Raw genomic sequence first — 20,020 nt, forward strand, 5'->3', positions numbered from 1 at the left:
TAGTATGCTGGGTCTTGTTATTAGATAAACAAGAAAAAAAAGTTGTTGGCTAGCCTGAGGCACTTGTTTTAGACTCAGAAATGTTCTGCAGAGGAAGTAAAAACATTGGCAGTGCTACACTTTGAAGTACAGCGAAGGTTACAAGCATGAACTGTAAAGATCTTGTTTATTATGACTTTAGTGTTAAAATATGTATGCTAAAAAGGAATTTATTGGAATATTGAGGATGGCATATGTTCTATGAACATTGTGCACACATAGATAACTTGATTTCTTCAGTTAGCTTCTGATGTTCATTTTACTCTTCTTGAACTGTGGAATTGCCAATTCTTAAGTTTGTGTGAATTGAATCCATCAGTTTCTTTTAAAGGTATTATAATCTTGGTTATTTAGTAAATGCCGTAATATACCTTGGTATCCTAGAACTCATTTTGCAAACTATTTCTACAGAGTTTAAGAAGATCTTGTTCAAGTGTATGGCATAGAAGATGAATTCCTCCTCCTCCACCATGAGTGAAGAACCTGATGCTCTATCCGTAGTTAACCAGCTACGGGATCTAGCAGCAGACCCGTTAAACAGAAGAGCCATTGTCCAAGATCAAGGATGTCTACCTGGCCTTATTTTATTTATGGACCATCCTAACCCCTCTGTTGTTCACTCGGCTTTGCTTGTAAGTTGTCTTTAGTAATTCCAGTCCCAGTGTTTTTATTTTTGCCATTAAGGAGAATTTGAAGAAGTGTTAGATGACATGGTAAAAAATTCAGAGAGGCTAGAGTGAATAGTAGTAAGTCTCCTTCTTGTCTGTACGTGTATATATGTGTGTGTGTGTATGTATATATAAATATATGTTGTTGTTTGGCGCCTTTGAGTTGTTTCTGACTCAATAGCGACCTTAGTACAACAGAGTGAATCACCGCCCAGTCCTAAGGTTTTCCCTGGCCAGTTATTTTAGAAGTAAATCACCAGGTCCTTCTTCCTAGTCTGCCTTAGTCTGGAAACTCCACTGAAACCTGTCTACCATGGGTGACCGTGCTGGTATTTGAAATACTACTAGCATAACTTCTAGCATCACAGCAACACGCAAGTCACCACAGTATAACAAACTGACTTATATGTATATAGAAGGCTACATACATACGTATGTCCGTATGCATGTGTATAGTCTTTACACAAATACGTGGAATGTTCTTCAACTTGTTTTTTTCACTTGACAAGAAATCTTGAGGATTGTATCATATCAGTACAGATAGACACTCAAACTAAAAGGGCATTTGGGTTGTTTTTTTGTAACAACTTTTTTGGGGGGAAATGTACCATACAATTCAGCTATTTAAAGTGTACAAATCGTTGGTTTTTATTTTAGTCACAGAGTTGTACAGCCTTTACCACCATTAATTTTACAATCTTATCATCTTAAAAAGAAACTTGTACCCTTTAGGTGTCACCCCCAACGCTTCCCCAGCCTTACCTGCCCTAGGCATCCACTAATCTACTTTCTGTCTCTATATATTTGCCAGTTTTGGACATTTCATATGAATGAAATCATATAATATGTGGACTTTTTGACTTTTTTTTTTCCACATAGCACGATGTTTTCAGGGTTATCCTATTGTAGTATGTATTAGTACTTCATGGCCAAGTTACATTCCATTATATGGATATGCCATATTTTCTTTTCCCATTCATCGGTTGATGTACATGGACTTCTTGTTTTAATATAAAGTGAAAAAGAAAAAATAACAAAAAGGGAGGAAAAAAGAGAAAGAAAAGAGAAAAAATTACAGAGAGCTGAAACCTAGAGGTAAAATTTGGTGTTTGTCTACGGAATCTGAAATGTTCAGTTAGTTTAGCCGTTGTTCTAAAGCTTGATCAGATAAAAGGTTCATTAGCCCAGATTGAAAACACAATTATCATCGCAGTCACAAATTGCTCCAATTCATAGAGAAAAAGAACTGATTTATTTCAGGAGTCAGTATATGCAGCAGCGAGGTAAGGAATGGGTTGGAAAACTTAACGTACGGCAGTATATTTTATGGTCATTCTAAGTTTTTACTTCAGTCAATAAAATATTAGTATGAAATTGAGTAACAGATAAAAGTGGTTGGCTAGAAAGTGGTCATTCAAGAAATTGATTATATAATTTGAATATCCTTGTAACCTTTAAGAGGATTTCTAACATTGACATTTTCCCTTTTCTCCTTAAGAGCTCCCTTTTCTCTCCATTTTCTTCCTTCTTCACACATGAATTTCTCACCATGTCATCGTACCCCATGTCATCTACTACTGCAGCCTTTTCTGTGACCTTTTTTCCTATATTGCAGACACCCAAACTAACAAAATTTTGTTTAAGGGTCTATTCAACTAGGCTGCCTTCTTCATTTCTATTCCTGATTTGTTAAATGATGCTGCGGAAAATTCCAGTTTGCGTTTTTATTTGACTTTCTATGTTGTTTCTTAAGATTTATCCATTTTTAATAGCTGTATAATATTCTTCTGAACTGTTACAGAATTTACTTAACCATTTCTTTTTTTTTAATTTTTAAGTTCTATTTTTCCTTGCCTTCATAATAGTGTGTGTAAAAGAAACTAATGTTACCTTAACCAGGGAAGGATGGGAGGGCTGTTATAAGAAACTAAGGGTACTGGAACCTAAGAGTGAGAAGTGCAGGACTAAAACTAGTGATAAGAATGCATACTGAGACTGTGGGAGATGGTCTGTGTCTCTTCCTGGGGCTTTGCAGGTATCGGTTTCTGTTTCTGCCTTCTCCCTTCCTTCTCTGCTGACCTGTTGGTGTACAAAGTTCCCGTGTGGCTGCTCCTAGATAGCAGCCTTGTTTGACTCACAGTGATCCCATGTAACCGAGTAAACTGTTGCATAGGGACTTCTAGGCTGTAATCTTTACGGGAGCAGATCTCGAGGCCTTTCTCCCATGGAGCCTCTGGGTGGGTTCAAACTGCCAGCCTTTCAGTTAGCAACTGAGTGCTTAACCATTGTGCCACCAGGGCTCCTTAGCTCCTGGTTAACATGTCCCTGTAGCATGACCCCCCAACTGGTGTTTTTGAGTTCCCAGTTCCAATTGTAGGAGAGGAAATCTGGTCCCCTTAGCTGGGGCCACGGGAGGGCAGGTGGTCTCTGCCATCTGAGCAGCTGAGACCTGGGAGAGCATACTCCTAGGAGAAGGTGTGGCCAGTCTCTTCAAACTGAAAACAGATGGAATATTGGCATCTCTAGTATACTTACATATCTGTGATTTCCCTTTTAAATTTTTCCTTTGCTACATCAGAGTGAATATTTTTGACTTCTGATCCCAAAACTACTTTGCAGTAAATTTAGGATTATGGAATTGGTAGTTTCAACTTTAGTGTGGTCTTTTCAGCAGTGAGTTTAGTGACTCAGATTTTAGCATATTGCTTTTAGTGAGTAGGATTCACCCTCGGGGCTGTGGTGCCTTACTAGCAGTTATAGTCTTCTGGCAAAGCCCTCTCTGAAGCTTTTCTAGGTTGTTGTATGTTACGTAAACTGGACTCTCTGGATCTCTGAAGCCCTCTTGCTGTGTAACTCCCTTCTCTTCATTTTTCTGCTCTTCATAATGTAGCCAATCCTGCCGCCTCGACTCTGATCCCTGTCTTTATAGCTCAGCAGGGCTGCTGGGCTCTATTTGGCTTATCTCTCCATGTGCTGCAGCCTGGAAACTGCCTCCAAGGCAGTAAGCTGGGGCAGCTGTAGGGCTCACCTCATTGTTGCCATTCTCTCAGTTATAGGTTGCCTTTTGCTCATTGTCTGAAAGCTTTTTTTTTTTTTTTTTTAATATACGCTATTCTGTTTGCTTTTTTTTTTTTTTTTTAATGAGGTCCGGGTAGATCTCATAGCAGGTGATTCCTTTAGGGACTGAAGTGGAAGTCATGGCGGGAGTAATGGAGAAGAGTAAGAAGAAAGGATAGGAAGTTGTAGTCTGAGGGAGGTCTTTGAACTTGTGATTTGTAGATGTCACTGTGTTGGATAATGACAAAGCATTTTGGAAATGGTGAAGGTCATTTGACTGAGATGGCAGAGTTTGGGTGGTGGTGTCCACAGAGGTATTCCTCAGAGAGCCACATATGAATGATGAGAAGTGATAGGAGCTCTGTAGATGGTAGCAGTAGTGGGAGGGGACAGCTAAATGTAATCCCTAAAGAAGCAGCTTGTGAAGGAAAATGTATATTAAATATTTTGAGAAAAGCACCCTAGAAATGTTAGTTTAACTCACAAAATAGAAAATTTAATAAAAAAAGATATTTTAAAGATGAATTGTTTCGAGGTAAGAACTAGCTCATTCTGTAAAGGTTTTGTTCCCTCAGCAGTTAACGTACAAAAAACATCTGGGGAAACGATGGCTATTGAGACTTTTCCCTGAAATTAAGGACAACAAGAGATTAAGTTCCTTGTATCTTATGTTGTCAAAATGGAGTGGTGAAAATAAAATCGGAACAACCTAGTTCTGACCCTGCAAATAAGAACCTTCACTTCAAAGAGTAGGTCCAGCTACTACAGGATCATTCCTACCCTAGGGGACTGCTCTGATGTTCACATTTAAAGGAGAGTTTCTAAACAGTTCAAAACCTATTGATTCTTCAAACAAAAACCTATTTTTTTCTTTTTCCTCTTTGCCCTCTCCCCTTTTGTCTCCTAGTTTACTCTGGCTCTACTTTTTCTTTACAAAGATCAACATATTATTTTTGTAATGGATATGTTCCAAGTAACACTGGCTAAAGAGTGGAATAAAGTCCTCCTGCAGTAAGTGAGAAGTGGTTTTAATTTTGAGTAGTTTGGACATGTGAATTAACCTATTACCATTTTTGCTGTAGGCCCTTCGATACTTGGCAGAATGCCGTGTTAACAGAGAAAAAATGAAAGGAGAACTGGGTATGATGTTAAGCTTGCAAAATGTTATACAAAAGTAAGTACAGTATGTAGTGTCTCCTGATGAAGTAGAAAAATGGATTTTCTTGTTAAATGTATACTGTTTGTTAATGTATAATTTTATTGAAACTTTCATTCTTAACATAAAGGTGTACTTTTTTTAGGTTATATGCCCAAAAATATTCTGATGGTTAATGTCTGATTATTCCTAAACATTGATATTGATAATAATCCATGTGAAAATGTTTAGATTTTGTTTAAAATGTTGATAATCATTGTACTTATAAATTTTTTTTTAAAGAAAATCCTACATTTTGTGATGTTTTGTAAATTGATTTGCTAACAAGAGTAACACAGGTGACTAATCATATTTGAAAACATTCAGTATAATACTAGTGGTACAAAGTTTTCTTGTTACTTCATTCTGGTCTTACTCAAAAAAAGCTTCATCAAGATTATGGATATAAAAAGGGCTTTGGTGAGATTTTGTAAGCATCATTGACAGGTCTTAGAGACTTAGAACCAGTTAATTTGACTAATTTTAAGAAATTGATTTTTTTGTTGTCGTTTTTTATAATTTATTTTATTGTTTAGAATATACAGCAGAACATACACAAATTCAACAATTTCTACATGTACAATTCAGTGACATTGATTACATTCTTCAAGTTTTGCAACCATTCTCACCCTCCTTTTCTGAGTTGTCTCCCCCATTAACATAAACTCACTGTCCCCTAAGTTTCCTATGTAATCTTTCAAGTTGCTGTTGTCAGTTTGATCCCATATAGGTAGATCTTAAAAGAGCACAATGCTCAAGGCAAACATTCTTTACTAGTTAAGCTAAACAATTGTTTGGTTTTAAGAAGACTTTAGGGAATATTTCTGGTTTAAGGTTTAAAGATTATCCTAGGGCAATAGTTCAGGGGTTCATTCACCCTCCATGGCTCCAGAAAGTCTGGAGTCTATGAGAATTTGAAATCCTGTTTGATCAGGATTCTTCTATAGAATCTTTGATCAAAATGTTTGGTAATGTTAGCCAGGCATCATCTAGTTCTTCTGGTCTCATGGCAAAGGAGGAATTTGTTAATGGAGGCAGTTAGCCACATACTGGTTTCATTCTCCTGTTCTTGACTCTTCTTCTTGCTCTGTTGCTCAAGGTGAATAGAGATCAGTTATTGTGTCTTGGATGCCCAGTTGCAAGTTTTTAAGACCTAGGCACTATACAGTGAACTAGGAGGTATACCAGCACTGAACATGTTATTAGGCCAGTTAACTGGGATGTCCCATGAAACCATCACCTTAAACCTCCAAGTCAAGGAACCAAATCCCTTGAGGTGTTTGGTTGTACATAACCACCCTCAGCATCTTTTTTTTTTTTTTTTTTGTCATTGTTGCAAATGTATTTATTAGACGACTTCTGCCAATTCAGCTTTTTATAGATGTACACCTTATTGACAGCAACTACATTAATTGGTTATGCAACCCAGCAAAACATACACCAATTCAAAAATTTCTGCATGTCTAATTCAGTGACATTGATTACATTCTTCCAAGTCATGTGCCCATTCTCACCCTTCTTTCTCGAGTTGTTTCTCCACTACTAACACGAAGCCACTGCCCTCTAAGTTTCTTCTCTTTTTGAGTTGCCATTGTCAGTTTAATCCCATGTAGATAGTTCTTTGAAAGAACACAGTGCTCAAGGCAGACACTCTTTACTAATTAAGCTAAATTGTTGTTTGGTTTAAAGAAGACTTCAGAGGATATTTTTGATTTAAGATTATTTTAGGACAGTAGTTTCAGAGTTCATCCAGTCCTTATGGCTTTAGAAAGGTAGGATTCCATGAGAGTTTGAGATTCTGCTCTGTATTTTTCCCTCTTTGATCAGAATTCTTCTATAGAATTTTTGATTAAAACTTTCAGTAATGGTAGCTGGGCACCATCTAGTTATGGTCTTATGGTAAAGAAGAGTTGTTTATGGAGGCAATTAGCCACCTATTCTGAGGAAATGGATGGTTTTTAACTGTACCCTTATTTTTCTAAGATTTTCATATGCATTGCCTCTTTTTGATAGTTACAACTTTTGGAGGCGGGCTTGATAGAAATTAACTTGGTTTTGTGGGTGAGGAAAATACAGAGACACCACATTCCTTATCTAAATCTCCCCAACTGTATTTGGTGTAGCGGTTAAGAGCTTGGCTGCTAACCAGAAGGTCAGCAGTTCGAATCCACTAGCCGCTCCTTGGAAACCGTATGGGGCAGTTCTACTCTGTACTGCAGGGTCACTATGAATATCAGTCGACTCGATGGCAGTGAGTTTGGTTTTTGGTTTTGTTGCCTCTAGTGATATTTGGTTTTGCTCTGTTTTGGGACCTTGCTGATTTCCTTGTAAAAAGCTAGAAATTGAAGATTGAGTGTTTTGACATTTTACGATATTTGAAAGCAAAAAAGTCTAGCTTTCTCAGTTAACATCTTAGTTTGTATCTTGATCTTAACTAACATGGTATACAAGGTGTGGCTGTCTTTAAAACTATAGTAAGTAACCATTTAATTTATTTGTTTTTTTAAAAAACTTATCTTGCAGTTTCTTTGACTTCAGTGATCACAAAAGTCCTCCTATAATTCCCAGACATTTTAAATGAAATTGTATCAGTGGAGAATCATCTCAACTGACATCCAAGACAACATATAAGCAACATCATGATAAATGAAGAAAACATTGAAGTTGTCAGGATTTCATCTTACTTGGATCCATGATCAACACCCATGGAAGCAGCAGTCAAGAAACCAAACAACGCATTGCATTGGGCATATCTCTTGCAAAACACCCCTTTAAAGTGTTAAAAAGCAAAGATGTCACTTTGGCAATTAGGGTGCGCCTGACCCAAACCTTGGTATTTTCAATTGCCTCATAAATACATGCAGAAGCTGGACAGTGAATAAGGAAGACCAAAGAAGAATTGATGCCTTTGAATTATGGTGTTGAAGAATATTGAATATACTGTGGACTACCAGAAGAATGAACAAATCTGTCTTGGAAAAAGTACAGCTAGAATGCTCCTTAGCAGTGAGAGTGGTGAGACTTAGTCTCACATACTTCGGACATGTTATCAGGAGGGACCAGTCCCTGGAAACGGACATCATGTTTGGTAAAGTAGAAGGTCAGCAAAGAGAGGAAGACTCTCAACAAGATGGATTGTCACAGTGGCTGCAACAATGGGCTCAAGCATAGTAACGATCATGAGGATGGTGAAGGACTGGATAGTGTTTCGTTCTGTTGTACATAGAGTCTCTGTGAGTCGGAACTGACTGGACAGCATCTAACAATAGTTATATATTTTAGTAGTCTTGGCTTCTAGGTAAATGTTTTTAAATTTTTATTAACCTTATGTTGAGAGATTTTTAAAATATTTATTGTCATACTCTTATGTTACAGAGTAGTTCTACAATGTGTTGATATTTGGTAATGGTATGCCAAGATAAAGACTGATGCTTGTCTTTTAGTTCGTTTTTATTCATTTGATCACTTAGGAATGAATAACAAAAAGTACTAATTGCCAACAATAGCTTATGGTTTGGGGGGAAAATCTGTTAGAAGTAAGAATTTTTATTCTAGTCTGGCTTAAAGCAAGCAACCTCTGACTCTCATTTTCCTTATCTGTAAAGCCTGATGTTCTACCTGGCTTTACCTACCTCAAAGAGTGACCGATGATCCAATAGGATAGTATGTGTAGAAATGATTTGTAAATTCTAAACTGTTGTCAAAAATATAAGGGTGCATTATTGTTCCTAAAAAAAAAAAAAAACCCAAACGTGTTCCTAAACAAAAAAAAAAAACTTTTTTTTTTTTTTTTAATTCCTCACTCCTCTGTCAGTTTGTGGTACTGTGGTGGCTTGTGTGTTGCTGTGATGCTGGAAGCTATGCCAACCGTTATTTCAAATACCAGCAGGGTTACCTGTGGTGGATAGGTTTCAGTGGGCCTTCCAGACTAAGACTAGGAAGGATGGACCTGGCAATCTTCTTTTTAAAAAATTGACCAGTGAAAACCTTACAAATAGCAGCAGAACATCTGACAAGAGTGCCAGAAGATCAGCCCCTCAGGTTGGAAGTCACTCAAAATACTACTGGCGAAAAGCTGCATCCTCAAAAGTAGAGTCGACCTTAATGACTTGAATAGAGTCAAGCTCTTGGAGCCTCCATTTGTTGGTGTGGCATGACTCAAAATGAGAAGAAAGAATTGCAGACATCCATTAATTAATTGGGATGTGACATTTACGAAGTATGAATCTAGGAAAACTGGATGTTGTCAAAAATGAAATGGAGTGATTGAAGATAGATATCCTAGGCCTTAGTGAGCTGAAATGGAGTTATATTGGCCATTTTGAATTGGACAATCGTAATGGTCTAATATGCCAGGAATGACAAATTGAAGAGGAGTGGTGTCACATTGTCAAAAAGAACACTTCAAGGTCTATCCTGAAATACAGTGCTGTCGGTGATAGGATGATATCCATACGCCTACAAGGAAGACCAGTTACTTAAATTTGTGCACCAGCCACTAATGCCAAAGGTGAAGAAACTGAAGATTTTTACCACCTTCCACAGTCTGAAATTCATCAACCTTGCAGTCAAGATGCATTGATAATTACTGGTGATTGGAATGTGAAAGTTGGAAACAAAGAAGAATAGTAGTTGGAAACACTGGCCTTGGTGATAGAAATGACACTGGAGATTGCATGATAGAGTTTGGCAAGACCAAGGACCTGTTCACTGAAAATACCTTTTTTCAACAACATAAATGGCGACTATACATGTGGACCTCACCAGATGAAATACACAGGAATCAAATCGACTACATCTGTAGAAAGAGATGATACAGAAGCTCAATATCATCAGTCAGAACAAGGCCAGGGTCCAGCTGTGGAACAGATCATCAGTTGCCCATATGCAAGTTCAAGTTGAAAGCTGAAGAAAATTAAAACAAGTCCACGAAAGACAAAGTACGACTTTGAGTATATCCCAACTGAATTTAGAGGCCATCTCAAGAATAGATTTGATACGTTGAACACTAATGACCGAAAACCAGACAAGTTGTGGGATAACATCAAGGACATCATGCATAAAGAAAACAAAAAGTCATTAAAAAGACAGAAATGAAAGAAAAGACCAGATGGATGTCAGGAGAGACTCTGAAACTTGCTCTTAAACCGTCCAGTAGCTAAAACAAATAGATGAGATGATGAAGTAAAAGAGCTGATCAGACAGTTTCAAAGGGTGACTTGAGAAGACAAAGTCAAATATTATAAAAGAAAAATGTGCAAATACCTGAAGGTGGAAAACCAAAGGGGAAGAGTATGTTTGGCATCTCCCAAGCTGAAAGAACAGAAGAAAAAAACAAAGCTTGGAGTTGCAATATTGAAGACTTCTATGGACAAGATACTGAGCGACACAAGAAGCATCAAAAGAAGATGGAAAGAATACACAGAGTCACTGTGCCAAAAAGGATTGATGGACATTCAGCCGTTTCACCACCACCACCCACCCGTTGCCCCCGAGTCAACTCTGACTCATAGCGACCCTATAGAACAGAGTAGAACTGCACGGTAGAGTTGCCAGGGAGTGCCTGGTGGATTTGAACTGCTGACCTTTTGATTCGCAACCACAGCTGTTACCCACTACACCACCAGTGTTTTCTCGGTCATTTCAGGAAATAGTGTATGATAAAAAACAATGGCATTTAAAGGAGTCCAAGCTGCACTGAAGGCATTGGTAAAAAACGAGACTCCAGGAATTGATGGGATACCAATTGAGATGTTTCAGCAAACAGATGCTATGCTGGAAGCACTGCCTTGTCTATGCAAGACATTTAGAAGACAGCTACTTGGCCAGCCGACTAGAAGGGATGCACATTTGAGCCCATTCCAAAGATAGGTGAGCCAACAGAATGCAGAAATTATCAAACGATATTATTAATAACTCATGCAAATAAAATTTTGCTGAAGATAATTCAAAAAGGGTTGCAGCAGTACTTTGACAGGGAACTGCCAGAAATTCAGGACAAATTCAGAAGAAGACATGGAACAAGGGATATCATTGCTGATAGCTGAAAGCAGAAGATACCAGAAAGATGTTTACCTGTGTTTTGTTGACTATGCAAAGGATTTGACTGTGTGGATCATAAGGAATTATGGATAATGTTTCGCAGAATGGTAATTCCAGGATACTGAATTGTGCTCGTGTGGAAGCTGTACATAGACCAAGAGGCAGTTGTTTGAACAGAACAGGGGGATAGGGCATGCTTTAAAATGATGAAAGGTATATGCTAGGGTTGTGTCCTTTCACCATACTTATTCAATATGTATGCTGAGCGGACAGTTTGAGAAGCTGAACTATGTGAAGAACACAGCATCAGGATTGGAGGAAGACTCAGTAACAACCTGCATTATGTGGATAACGCAACCTTGGTTGTGGAAAGCAAAGAGGACTTGAAGCACTTACTGATGAAGATCAAAGACTACAGGCTTCAGTATGGATTATACCTCAACATAAAGAAAACAAAAATCCTCAGAACTGGACCAATAAGCAACATCATGATAAATGGAGAAAATATTGAAGTTTTAAAGGATTTCAATTACTTGGCTCTAGTTTGTTTTACTTGGATTCATTTACAATCAGTGCCCATGTAAGCAGTAGTCAAGAAATCAAACGATTGCTGCATTGTATGAATTGCTGCAAAAGACTTTTTTAAAGTGTTGAAAAGTGAAGAGGTCACTGAGTACTAAGACACGCCTGAACCGAGCCACGATATTTTCATTTGCGTCATATGCATGCAGGGAGACTGAAGACAAATTGATGCTTTTGGATTATGCTGTTGGTAAAGAGTACTGAATATACCAGGGACTGCCAGAAGAAAACAGATCTGTCTTGGAAGAAGTACAGCCAGAAGGCTCTTCAAAAGGGAGGATGGCGAGACTTTGTCTTACATACTTTGGACATGTTATCAGGAGAGACCAGTCCTGGAGAAGGACATTATGCTTGGTAAAGTAGAGGGTCAGTGAAAAAAAGGAAGACCTTCAATGAGATGAATTGATACAGTGGCCGCAACAGTGGGCTTAAACATAGCAAGGATTGTGAGGATGGTGCAGTGTTTTGTTCTTTTGTACATATGGCCACTATGAGTTGGAACCAACTGTACATCACCTAACAACAGTGACTCACAGTGACTCTATAGGACAGAGTACAGCTGCCCCATAGAGTTTCCAAGGAGCGCCTGGTGTATTCCAACTGCCGCACTTTTGATTAGCACACATAGCTCTTAACCACTGTGCCACCAGGGTTTCATATAGTTAACAATTTTTAATCTTTTAACTGGCCTATTAGGTCTATGGTAAACGGTAAAATAAGCATAATATAAATGCTTCTGTGGGGGGTTTTAACTTCCTTAACAGATTTCATGATTGAAGTTGAAAATAATTGAATAAGATTTTAAAAAACAACATTGTAAGAATAAAAAGAGGTAGGAATTTTGATTAAAAATAATATTGACATTTTAAAATATACTTTAGATTTGAACTTTAAAAAGGTGCCATAGATTTAACCTGTAAAACAATTTTTAAGTTGGTTGGCTCATAGTTATATATGTGTTTGTGAATGTATGTGTGTATGAGAGCGAGAGGTACATCTATAAAATAATGGGGAAACTACTTACATCTTTGTAAGAGAGGTTGTGTGTCAGTTCAGCTATCCTGGAAGGCAGATCCTGAGTTGGAGTTAGAAGTGGAAGAGACTTACTTTGGGGTAATGTATGTAAAGATAAATGGGGGAGGAAGCAGAATTGGGCAGGGAAAACCTTTAGACTGAAATGCAGATCTGACATCAGTGAAAGGAGGTGAAGAGGAAACAGAATTAGGCAAGGAGAGCCTTGGATTGCGGTGCAGATCAGACAGTGTTGGCCAACCCCATGGGGAGCTCCTGAGCAAATACTGACCCGAGAAGGAATTGGTGTCGGCAGAAATGGCTAGGTAGTAGTTCTCCTCACTGCTTAGTCATCGCCTGGGGGCTGCCCAGGCAGAGCGTAGCCTTGGTTTGGATTGAGTGCTGTGGTGGATCCCGGAGCCACTGACAGCTGGCCGCTGTACTACTTAATGTATTTCCTGCAGCCGAAGGAAGTGCAGGTTCTTTCTTTAGGAAGATCCAAACCTCGTACCTCCATGGCTGCTGCAAGTAGCCTGTTTTTTTAATTCAGATAAACTGTATCTTTGAGAATAATGTGGTGATCGTTGCTAGCACCTCTGGTAGTAAAACAGATATACCAAAAGAGGAAAAAAAAAAAACCTGGTGCAGTTGAGTCAATTCCAACTCATAGCAACCCTATAGGACAGAGTAGAACTGCCCCATAGGATTCCCAAGGCTGTAAATCTTTACGGAAGCAGACTGCCACATCATTCTTCCACGGAGCAGCTGGTGGGTTCAAACTACGGACCTTTCTGTTAGCAGCTGAGCGCTTAACCACTGCACCACCAGGGCACCTTAAGCAGATGTACATCCGTTACATATTCTGTTATAATTTGGTCCTATAATCAACTTCCGAAAGTGGAAATATGGTGTAATAACTTTTATATACATTTTGCAGCTCACTTTGCTGCTAGAAATCTCAGGGTGAGTTTTATATTTGCATAACTGATAAGACCCTATAAACATCTGTTTTGGGGCATTATTTTGCATTTTGACATGTGTTAACAGATTCAGATGATTGATTTATCATTATCCGAATTTAACTAGCTTATGAACTAACTGGCATCCTGTTCTTACACAGGTCTCCTTGTAAGCTGTATCACAAAAGATTGATACATGTACCCTAATTGTTTTCTTGCATGTGGCTGCCCCACTCCAGCCAGCCACCAAGAATGGGATTAGAAGCAGACTTTCAGATAAGCATCTCTCAGTTTAGGAGTACTGAGTTAGGGGGAAATTTAGTTATGCTGCTGTGGAATGATGCAGCTAAGAAAGTACCAGAAGGATATTCCCATACCTCAGAAAGCTCCAAAGAGCAAAGAAAATCTGTTGTGGAGGGATGCTACTTTATTAACTGAAGAGGAACCTTACGCCTGGGAGAGATCGATGGGGAGACCCCAAAACAGAAGTAAGGGGGGAGAGTGAAGGTTATTCTTCACATGGGAAGCAGGGAAGAATATTTTATAATAGGGAAATTATGGATACTAAATTTTTGCCCTTTAATTCCCATATTATGCTTTCCTACTATAGAATTTTGCTGGGATTTTAACCTGGTCACAGTAGGCTTTACTTGCATTGAGGTCAAATTTGTGCTTACAGATTGACAATTGGATTGGTTTCAAAGTCACCGTTACTTTCATTTCTTAAATTTTGAAGACAATTTTAAATTCTGTCACTCAAAATGAATCTGGGATTATTTCCTAATTTTAGTCTCTTCCATAAGACCAGTCATTAGAGGTTAGAGCCTTTTTATATTGTATTTTTAGCCCTGAATCCCTTTGTGAAGAGAATTTTCAAAATTTCAACTTAGGAGAACATCTAAGTCCGGTTTAAGACATTTGCTATTTGGTATTTCAAGAGTAATAGTTGATATAAGATGCACTTTCATAAAACACTTACAAATATCTAACACGAAGTGCAGTATAAATAAAAATGGCTTCAATAAAATATGGCAGCTCAACTTTAAAATATTTTGTCTGGGGAACTACCTAATATTCTAGCTTTTGAAACAGTGCTATAATAAATGGTGATCGATTCTTCCTGTTAAAATCTTTGGTGTAGATGAAAAGTCTGGGCTTAATTTCTTTATTTTATTTTACTGTTGGTGAAAGTATACACAGCAAAACCTGCTCCCATTCCACAATTTCTAGACATAATGATTAGGGACATTGGTTAAATTCTTCACAGTGTGTCAATATTCTCTTGATTTCTGTTCTAATTGTTTCACTTCCATTTACTTAATCTCCTTGCCCCCTAACCTTTACAGTAGCTGTTGACTCTTTGGTTTTACACCATTTTTTTTTTTTTAATAATCCGGCACTCCAGGGCAATAATCTTTACTCTGTTACTTAGTTTAAAGGTGCCTTTGAGGAACAGTTTCAATTCATGGTTTGAAAAGCACCTCAGGACTATAGTCTTAGGGACGCCTTCAGCCTCAGTAGGTCCAGTAAGTCTGGATTCATTAAGAATTTGAAGTACTGTTCCACATTTTTCTGTCTTTTTATCAGGATTTCTCTGTTACATTCCTCATCACAGCATTCAGTTGTGGTAGCCTGACACAATCTAGTTTAGTTCTCAAGGTGGAGGAGGCAGTGGTTCATGTAGACAGTCCTGAAGTCCAGTTCCTTCTCTGATTCCTGGGTTTCCTTCTTTCTATTTTGCTCCAGACAAATAAAGACCAGTAGTTGTATTTTAGATGCCTACTTGTAAGCTTTTAAGACCCCAAACAATACTCACCATACTGGGAGGTAGAACACAGATTTTAAGAACTGTCTTGTGCCAGTTGACTAGGTTGTCCCACAGGATCATGGCCTTATGGGCTTTGTTTCTCTGTGCTTTGTTTGTGTGTTCTTGTAATTTTTTTTCAGTGTCATTTTGGAATCTTAGTACAGGTTTGTAGTATGTGGTTTATTTAGAAAGATTAGAAAATATTTAAAAATAAAATCCACAATGTCATTTATCAAGGGATAACTTTTTTTTTAAGTGAGCATTTTGACTTCACTTCTTTACCGTGCAAGTGTGTGTGTGTATTTTAAAACTTTAAATAATGCCAGATTTACAGAAAAGCTATAAGATTGTACAAAGAATCCCCTTATATCCTACACCTAGATCCCCCAAATGGTAGCATTTTGTCATATCTGCCATATCATTCTCTATACATATTGCTGTTTTTAGGTATAGATCTTTGTAACATATATTCATTGTGAAATGTGTTTTTTAGGATTAAAAACGTAGTTTTGTTATGTTTAATGCTCGGATTTGGATCTGGAGCTGGAGTTCTACTTTGTCTGATATCAGCATCACAACCCCCACTCTCATTGTTTCCATTTGCCTTGTCTACCTTTGTCCTTCTTTGTATTTCTGATTCATTTTGTTTTAGCTGTGTCTTGCTTTGTGAGCCAAATTTAAAATCTTTTTTTAAATTGGTGAGTTCAGTCCATTTGTATTAATTGACATGACTGAAATGTTTCACCTTAACTCTTATATTTTTGCTGTAGTTACCATGCATATTATGTTAACACTTGCTGTGAGTCTCTCTCTACGTGAAGTTTTCTTCGTTTATGTTTAAGATTCCTTCTGATGTTTAGGAAGGTTTGAATTATTTTGGTTACTTTTGTACTTAGACTGTTTTAAATGTTTTACATTTCCTGGTTTTTTTTTTTTTTTTTTTCTTCACTATTTTGCTTGCTAGATTTTTTTTTTCTTTCTTAGTTCTGACTATAGTTTTTTTTTTTGATTGTGCTTTAGGTAAAAGTTTATAACATAAATTAGTTTCTCATTCAAAAATGTATACACAAATTGTTTTGTGACCTTGGTTGCAGTCCCTGCAGTGGGTTTCCCATGTCCGTTTGTCCAGTTTTCTTTTCCCTTCCTGCTTCTCATCTTTGCTTTTGCGCAGGGGTCACCCATTTGTTCTTGTATACTTGATTGAAGTAAGAAGCACGTTCTTCACCTTTGTGATAGTTCGTTTTATAGGCCTGTCTAATTTTTGGCTGAAAGGTGGACTTTGGGAGTAGTTTCATTTCTGAGTTAGCAGGGTGTCCAGGGACCATAGTCTTGGGGATTCCTCCAGTTTCTGTCAGACCAGTAAGTCTGGTCTTCTTTTTGTGAGTTTGAGTACTGTTCAACATTTTTCTCCTGCTCTGTCCGGGACCCTCTGTTGTGATTTCTGTCAGAGCAGTTGGTGGTGGTACCTGGGTACCATCTAGTTTTTCTGGGCTCAGGCTGGTGGAGGCTGTGGTTCATGTGGTCTGTTAGTCCTCTGTACTAATATTTTCCTTGTGTCTTTGATTTTCTTTGCTAGTTTTTTTTTTTTTAATCGTATTTTAGATGAAGATTTACAGAACCAACTAGCTTCTCATTAAACAGTTAGTGCACATATTGTTTTGTGACATTGGTTGCCAACCCTATGACATGTCAACCCTCTCAAACTTGGGTTCCCTATTGCCAGCTTTCCTGTCCACTCCTGCTTTCTAGTCTTTGCCCCTGGGCTGGTGTGCCCATTTAGTCTCGTTTTGTTTTATGGGCCTGGCTAAAGGGTAAACCTTAGGAGTGACTTCATTTCTGCGCTAAAAGGGTGTCCAGGGCCCATACTCTTGGGATTTTTCCAGTCTCTGTCAGACCAGTAAGTCTGTTTTTGTTTTTGTTTTTTTTTTAATCCTTTTTGTGTGTGTGTGAGTTAGAATTTTGTTCTACATTTTTCTCCAGCTCTGTCTGGGACCCTCTAATGTGATCCCTGTCAGAGCAGTTGGTGGTAGTAGCTGGGTTCTGTCTAGTTGTGCCGGACCCAGTGTGGTGGAGGCTGTAGTACTTGTGGTCCATTGGTCATTTGGACTAATCTTTCCCTTGTGTCTTTGGTTTTCTTCATTCTCCCTTGCTCCAGATGGGGTGAGACCAGTGGAGTGTCTTAGATGGCTGCTCACAAGCTTTTAAGACCCCAGATGCTACTCACCAAAATAGAATGTAGAACATTGTCTTTATAAACTATGTTATGCCATTATTGCTAGATGTTGCCCAAGACCATGGTCCCACAGCCCGCAGCCCAGTAATTCAGTCCCTCAGGGAGTTTGGATGTGTTTATGGAGCTTTCATGACCTTGCCTTTCACTAGTTTTTAATGGTATCTTTTGATGTCCTCTTCTTACCTGTTAAACAGTCATTGAGGTTATTCTTTGTGCTTCTTTACCTCTTCGTTCTCTTTTCTTTTTTTATTTCTATTTTGTAAGAGCATTTATATATTCTTTCATTCTCTTCCCCACCTTTGTTTTAGCCTTAGATCTACAATTAAATTATAAAATGCTCATCAGCAGTCCTTCCCCACTCATTTCTTGGTTGATTAAAGCTCCTTTTGTAGTAGATTGCTCAAGAAGGGATCATGGGTTCAGTATTCCTTGAGTTCTTTCATGTTGACAACTCTATATAGCTTTGATACATGAAGCACCACTGAGCTAGATCCTTGGTTCACATTTTATTTTCTTGAGATTTTTTAAAAAATGCTGCTCCATGTTGCTTTTTTATGTTGTTTTTGAGCAGTCTGATGCCACCCTTTCTCTTGTAGTAGCTTTGTATAGACAAAGGCTGTTCACGGCTCTGCATTTCATGGGTAGACTTGGCAGTTGGAGGTGGGTTATGAGATTCCTCGTTCAGAAGCTTAATCTCCTCTCTGTGTAATGATTTAAGGTCTCATTACTGAATAGATTTTGGCATGGGATGGTGGAGGGGAGGAATTCAATGATGATAATTTTCTGTTCATACTCAGGGTAACTCAGTTCCTTTATTTTTTTTCTTTTTTCCAATATTTTGGGACTATTTTAGACTTACAGAGAAGTTGAATAGAGAGTTTCTATTTACCCCTCATCCGGCTTTCCTTTACATTTAACCAAAAGACCAAACCTGTTACTGTCGAGTCGATTCCGACTCATGGTGACCCCTATGTGTTACAGAGTAGAACTGTTCCATAGAGTATTCTTGGCTGTAATCTTTATGGAGGCAGTTTGCCAGGTCTTTCTTCCATGGAGCCATTGGGTGAGTTTGAACCACCAACCTTTAGCAGCCTATTACAAACTGCTTGTGCCACCCATACTCCTTACGTTACCATAGTATAATTATTAAAACAAGGAAATCAACACTAGTATGATATAGTACTGTTATAGTACTATTAACTAAAGACCTTATTTGAATTTTACCAGTTTTGCACTCTTACGATTCAGGACCCCACATTGCATTTGGTTGTTATTTCTCCATAGTTTTCTGCAGTCTGTAAAAGTTCCTGAGTCTTTTTTTGATAACTTGGAAGAGTGTTGATCAATTATTTGTTCAAAACCTTCAGTTTATGTTTGTTTGATTATCTCATTATTGGACTGAGGTTAAGCATTTTGGCAAGAGCACCACAGAAATGATGCTGAGTCCTTCACAGTACATGATTTCACAGGACTTCTGTTACCAGTATATCATATTACTAGTAATGTTGGCATTGATCATTTGGTTAATGGTTTTTGCTGAGTATCCACTGTAAAATTACTGTGTTTCCCTTTGTAGTTGGTATACAGCTCAAGGAGATGCTTCGAGATTATGGAAATCCTGTTTTCTTTTCAAGCTTTCACTATCAGGGGATCTTGAATACAAGAATCGTTGTGGTATTGGCCTATTGGTTATTTTTATATTTCTCTTTTTCCTTCTACACTTCTCTCCCATTTGTTTAATTATTTATATCAGGCTAGACTGATGGATTATGATCCAGTACTATCATTATTTATTTTTTTGCTCAGATTGTTCCAGCTTTGGCCTTTAGGAATTCCTTCGATTGACTCCCATGTTCTTTCAACAAGTCCCATCTTTTTATTAAGCATTTCATTATTTTCTGGTACCAGGAGATGTTCCAAGCTTATCTTGTATTTTCCCTACTCCAGCCCTGGAATCTCCTACTTTTCCAAGGAGCCCTGGCTCCTTTAATTAGAAAATGGTGTTTAGAAACCAAGATCTAGATGCTAGGCGCTCATTGATACTGAGGTATCATTGCTGCTAGGCCCTCTCAGCAGATAGAGCTAGAAAAAATATATGTGTGTGTTTTTCTGTGTTGTATATGTGCACTGGTGGCATAAGTTGCAAATGGTTAAGCACTCGGCTGCTAACTAAAAGGTTGGTGGTTTAAACCTACTCAGCCACTCTGCAGGAGAAAGACCTGGTGATTTGTTTCTATAAAGATTACAGCCAGGAAATATCTATGGGACAGTTCCCCTCTATCGCATGGGGTAGCTATGAGTCAAAAATTGACTCCATGATACCCAGCAACAACAAAGTATACACAGTTTCAGAATTGCTAACCCATACTGCTGTGAGAAGCACATTTACTAACTAGTTTACAGCATTCATGTATAGGTCTTTTTGTC

The 20,020-nt window shown here is 38.1% G+C and overlaps 1 protein-coding gene across 2 annotated transcripts in view; it reads left to right on the forward strand.

The window, feature by feature from the left end:
* The window catches only part of ARMC1 (armadillo repeat containing 1), a 58,737-nt gene that overhangs the window by 4,489 nt on the left and 34,228 nt on the right, over positions 1–20,020 (forward strand). For both annotated transcript variants that reach the window (XM_049854118.1, XM_049854117.1), the window contains exons 2-3: positions 451–671; positions 4,847–4,938. In XM_049854118.1, the coding sequence (XP_049710075.1) occupies positions 489–671; positions 4,847–4,938 (275 nt within the window). In that variant the 5' untranslated portion in view covers positions 451–488. The remainder of the gene's footprint in view (positions 1–450; positions 672–4,846; positions 4,939–20,020) is intronic.

Source organism: Elephas maximus, chromosome 15 (assembly GCF_024166365.1).
Source record: "Elephas maximus indicus isolate mEleMax1 chromosome 15, mEleMax1 primary haplotype, whole genome shotgun sequence".
NCBI classification, from domain to species: domain Eukaryota; kingdom Metazoa; phylum Chordata; class Mammalia; order Proboscidea; family Elephantidae; genus Elephas; species Elephas maximus.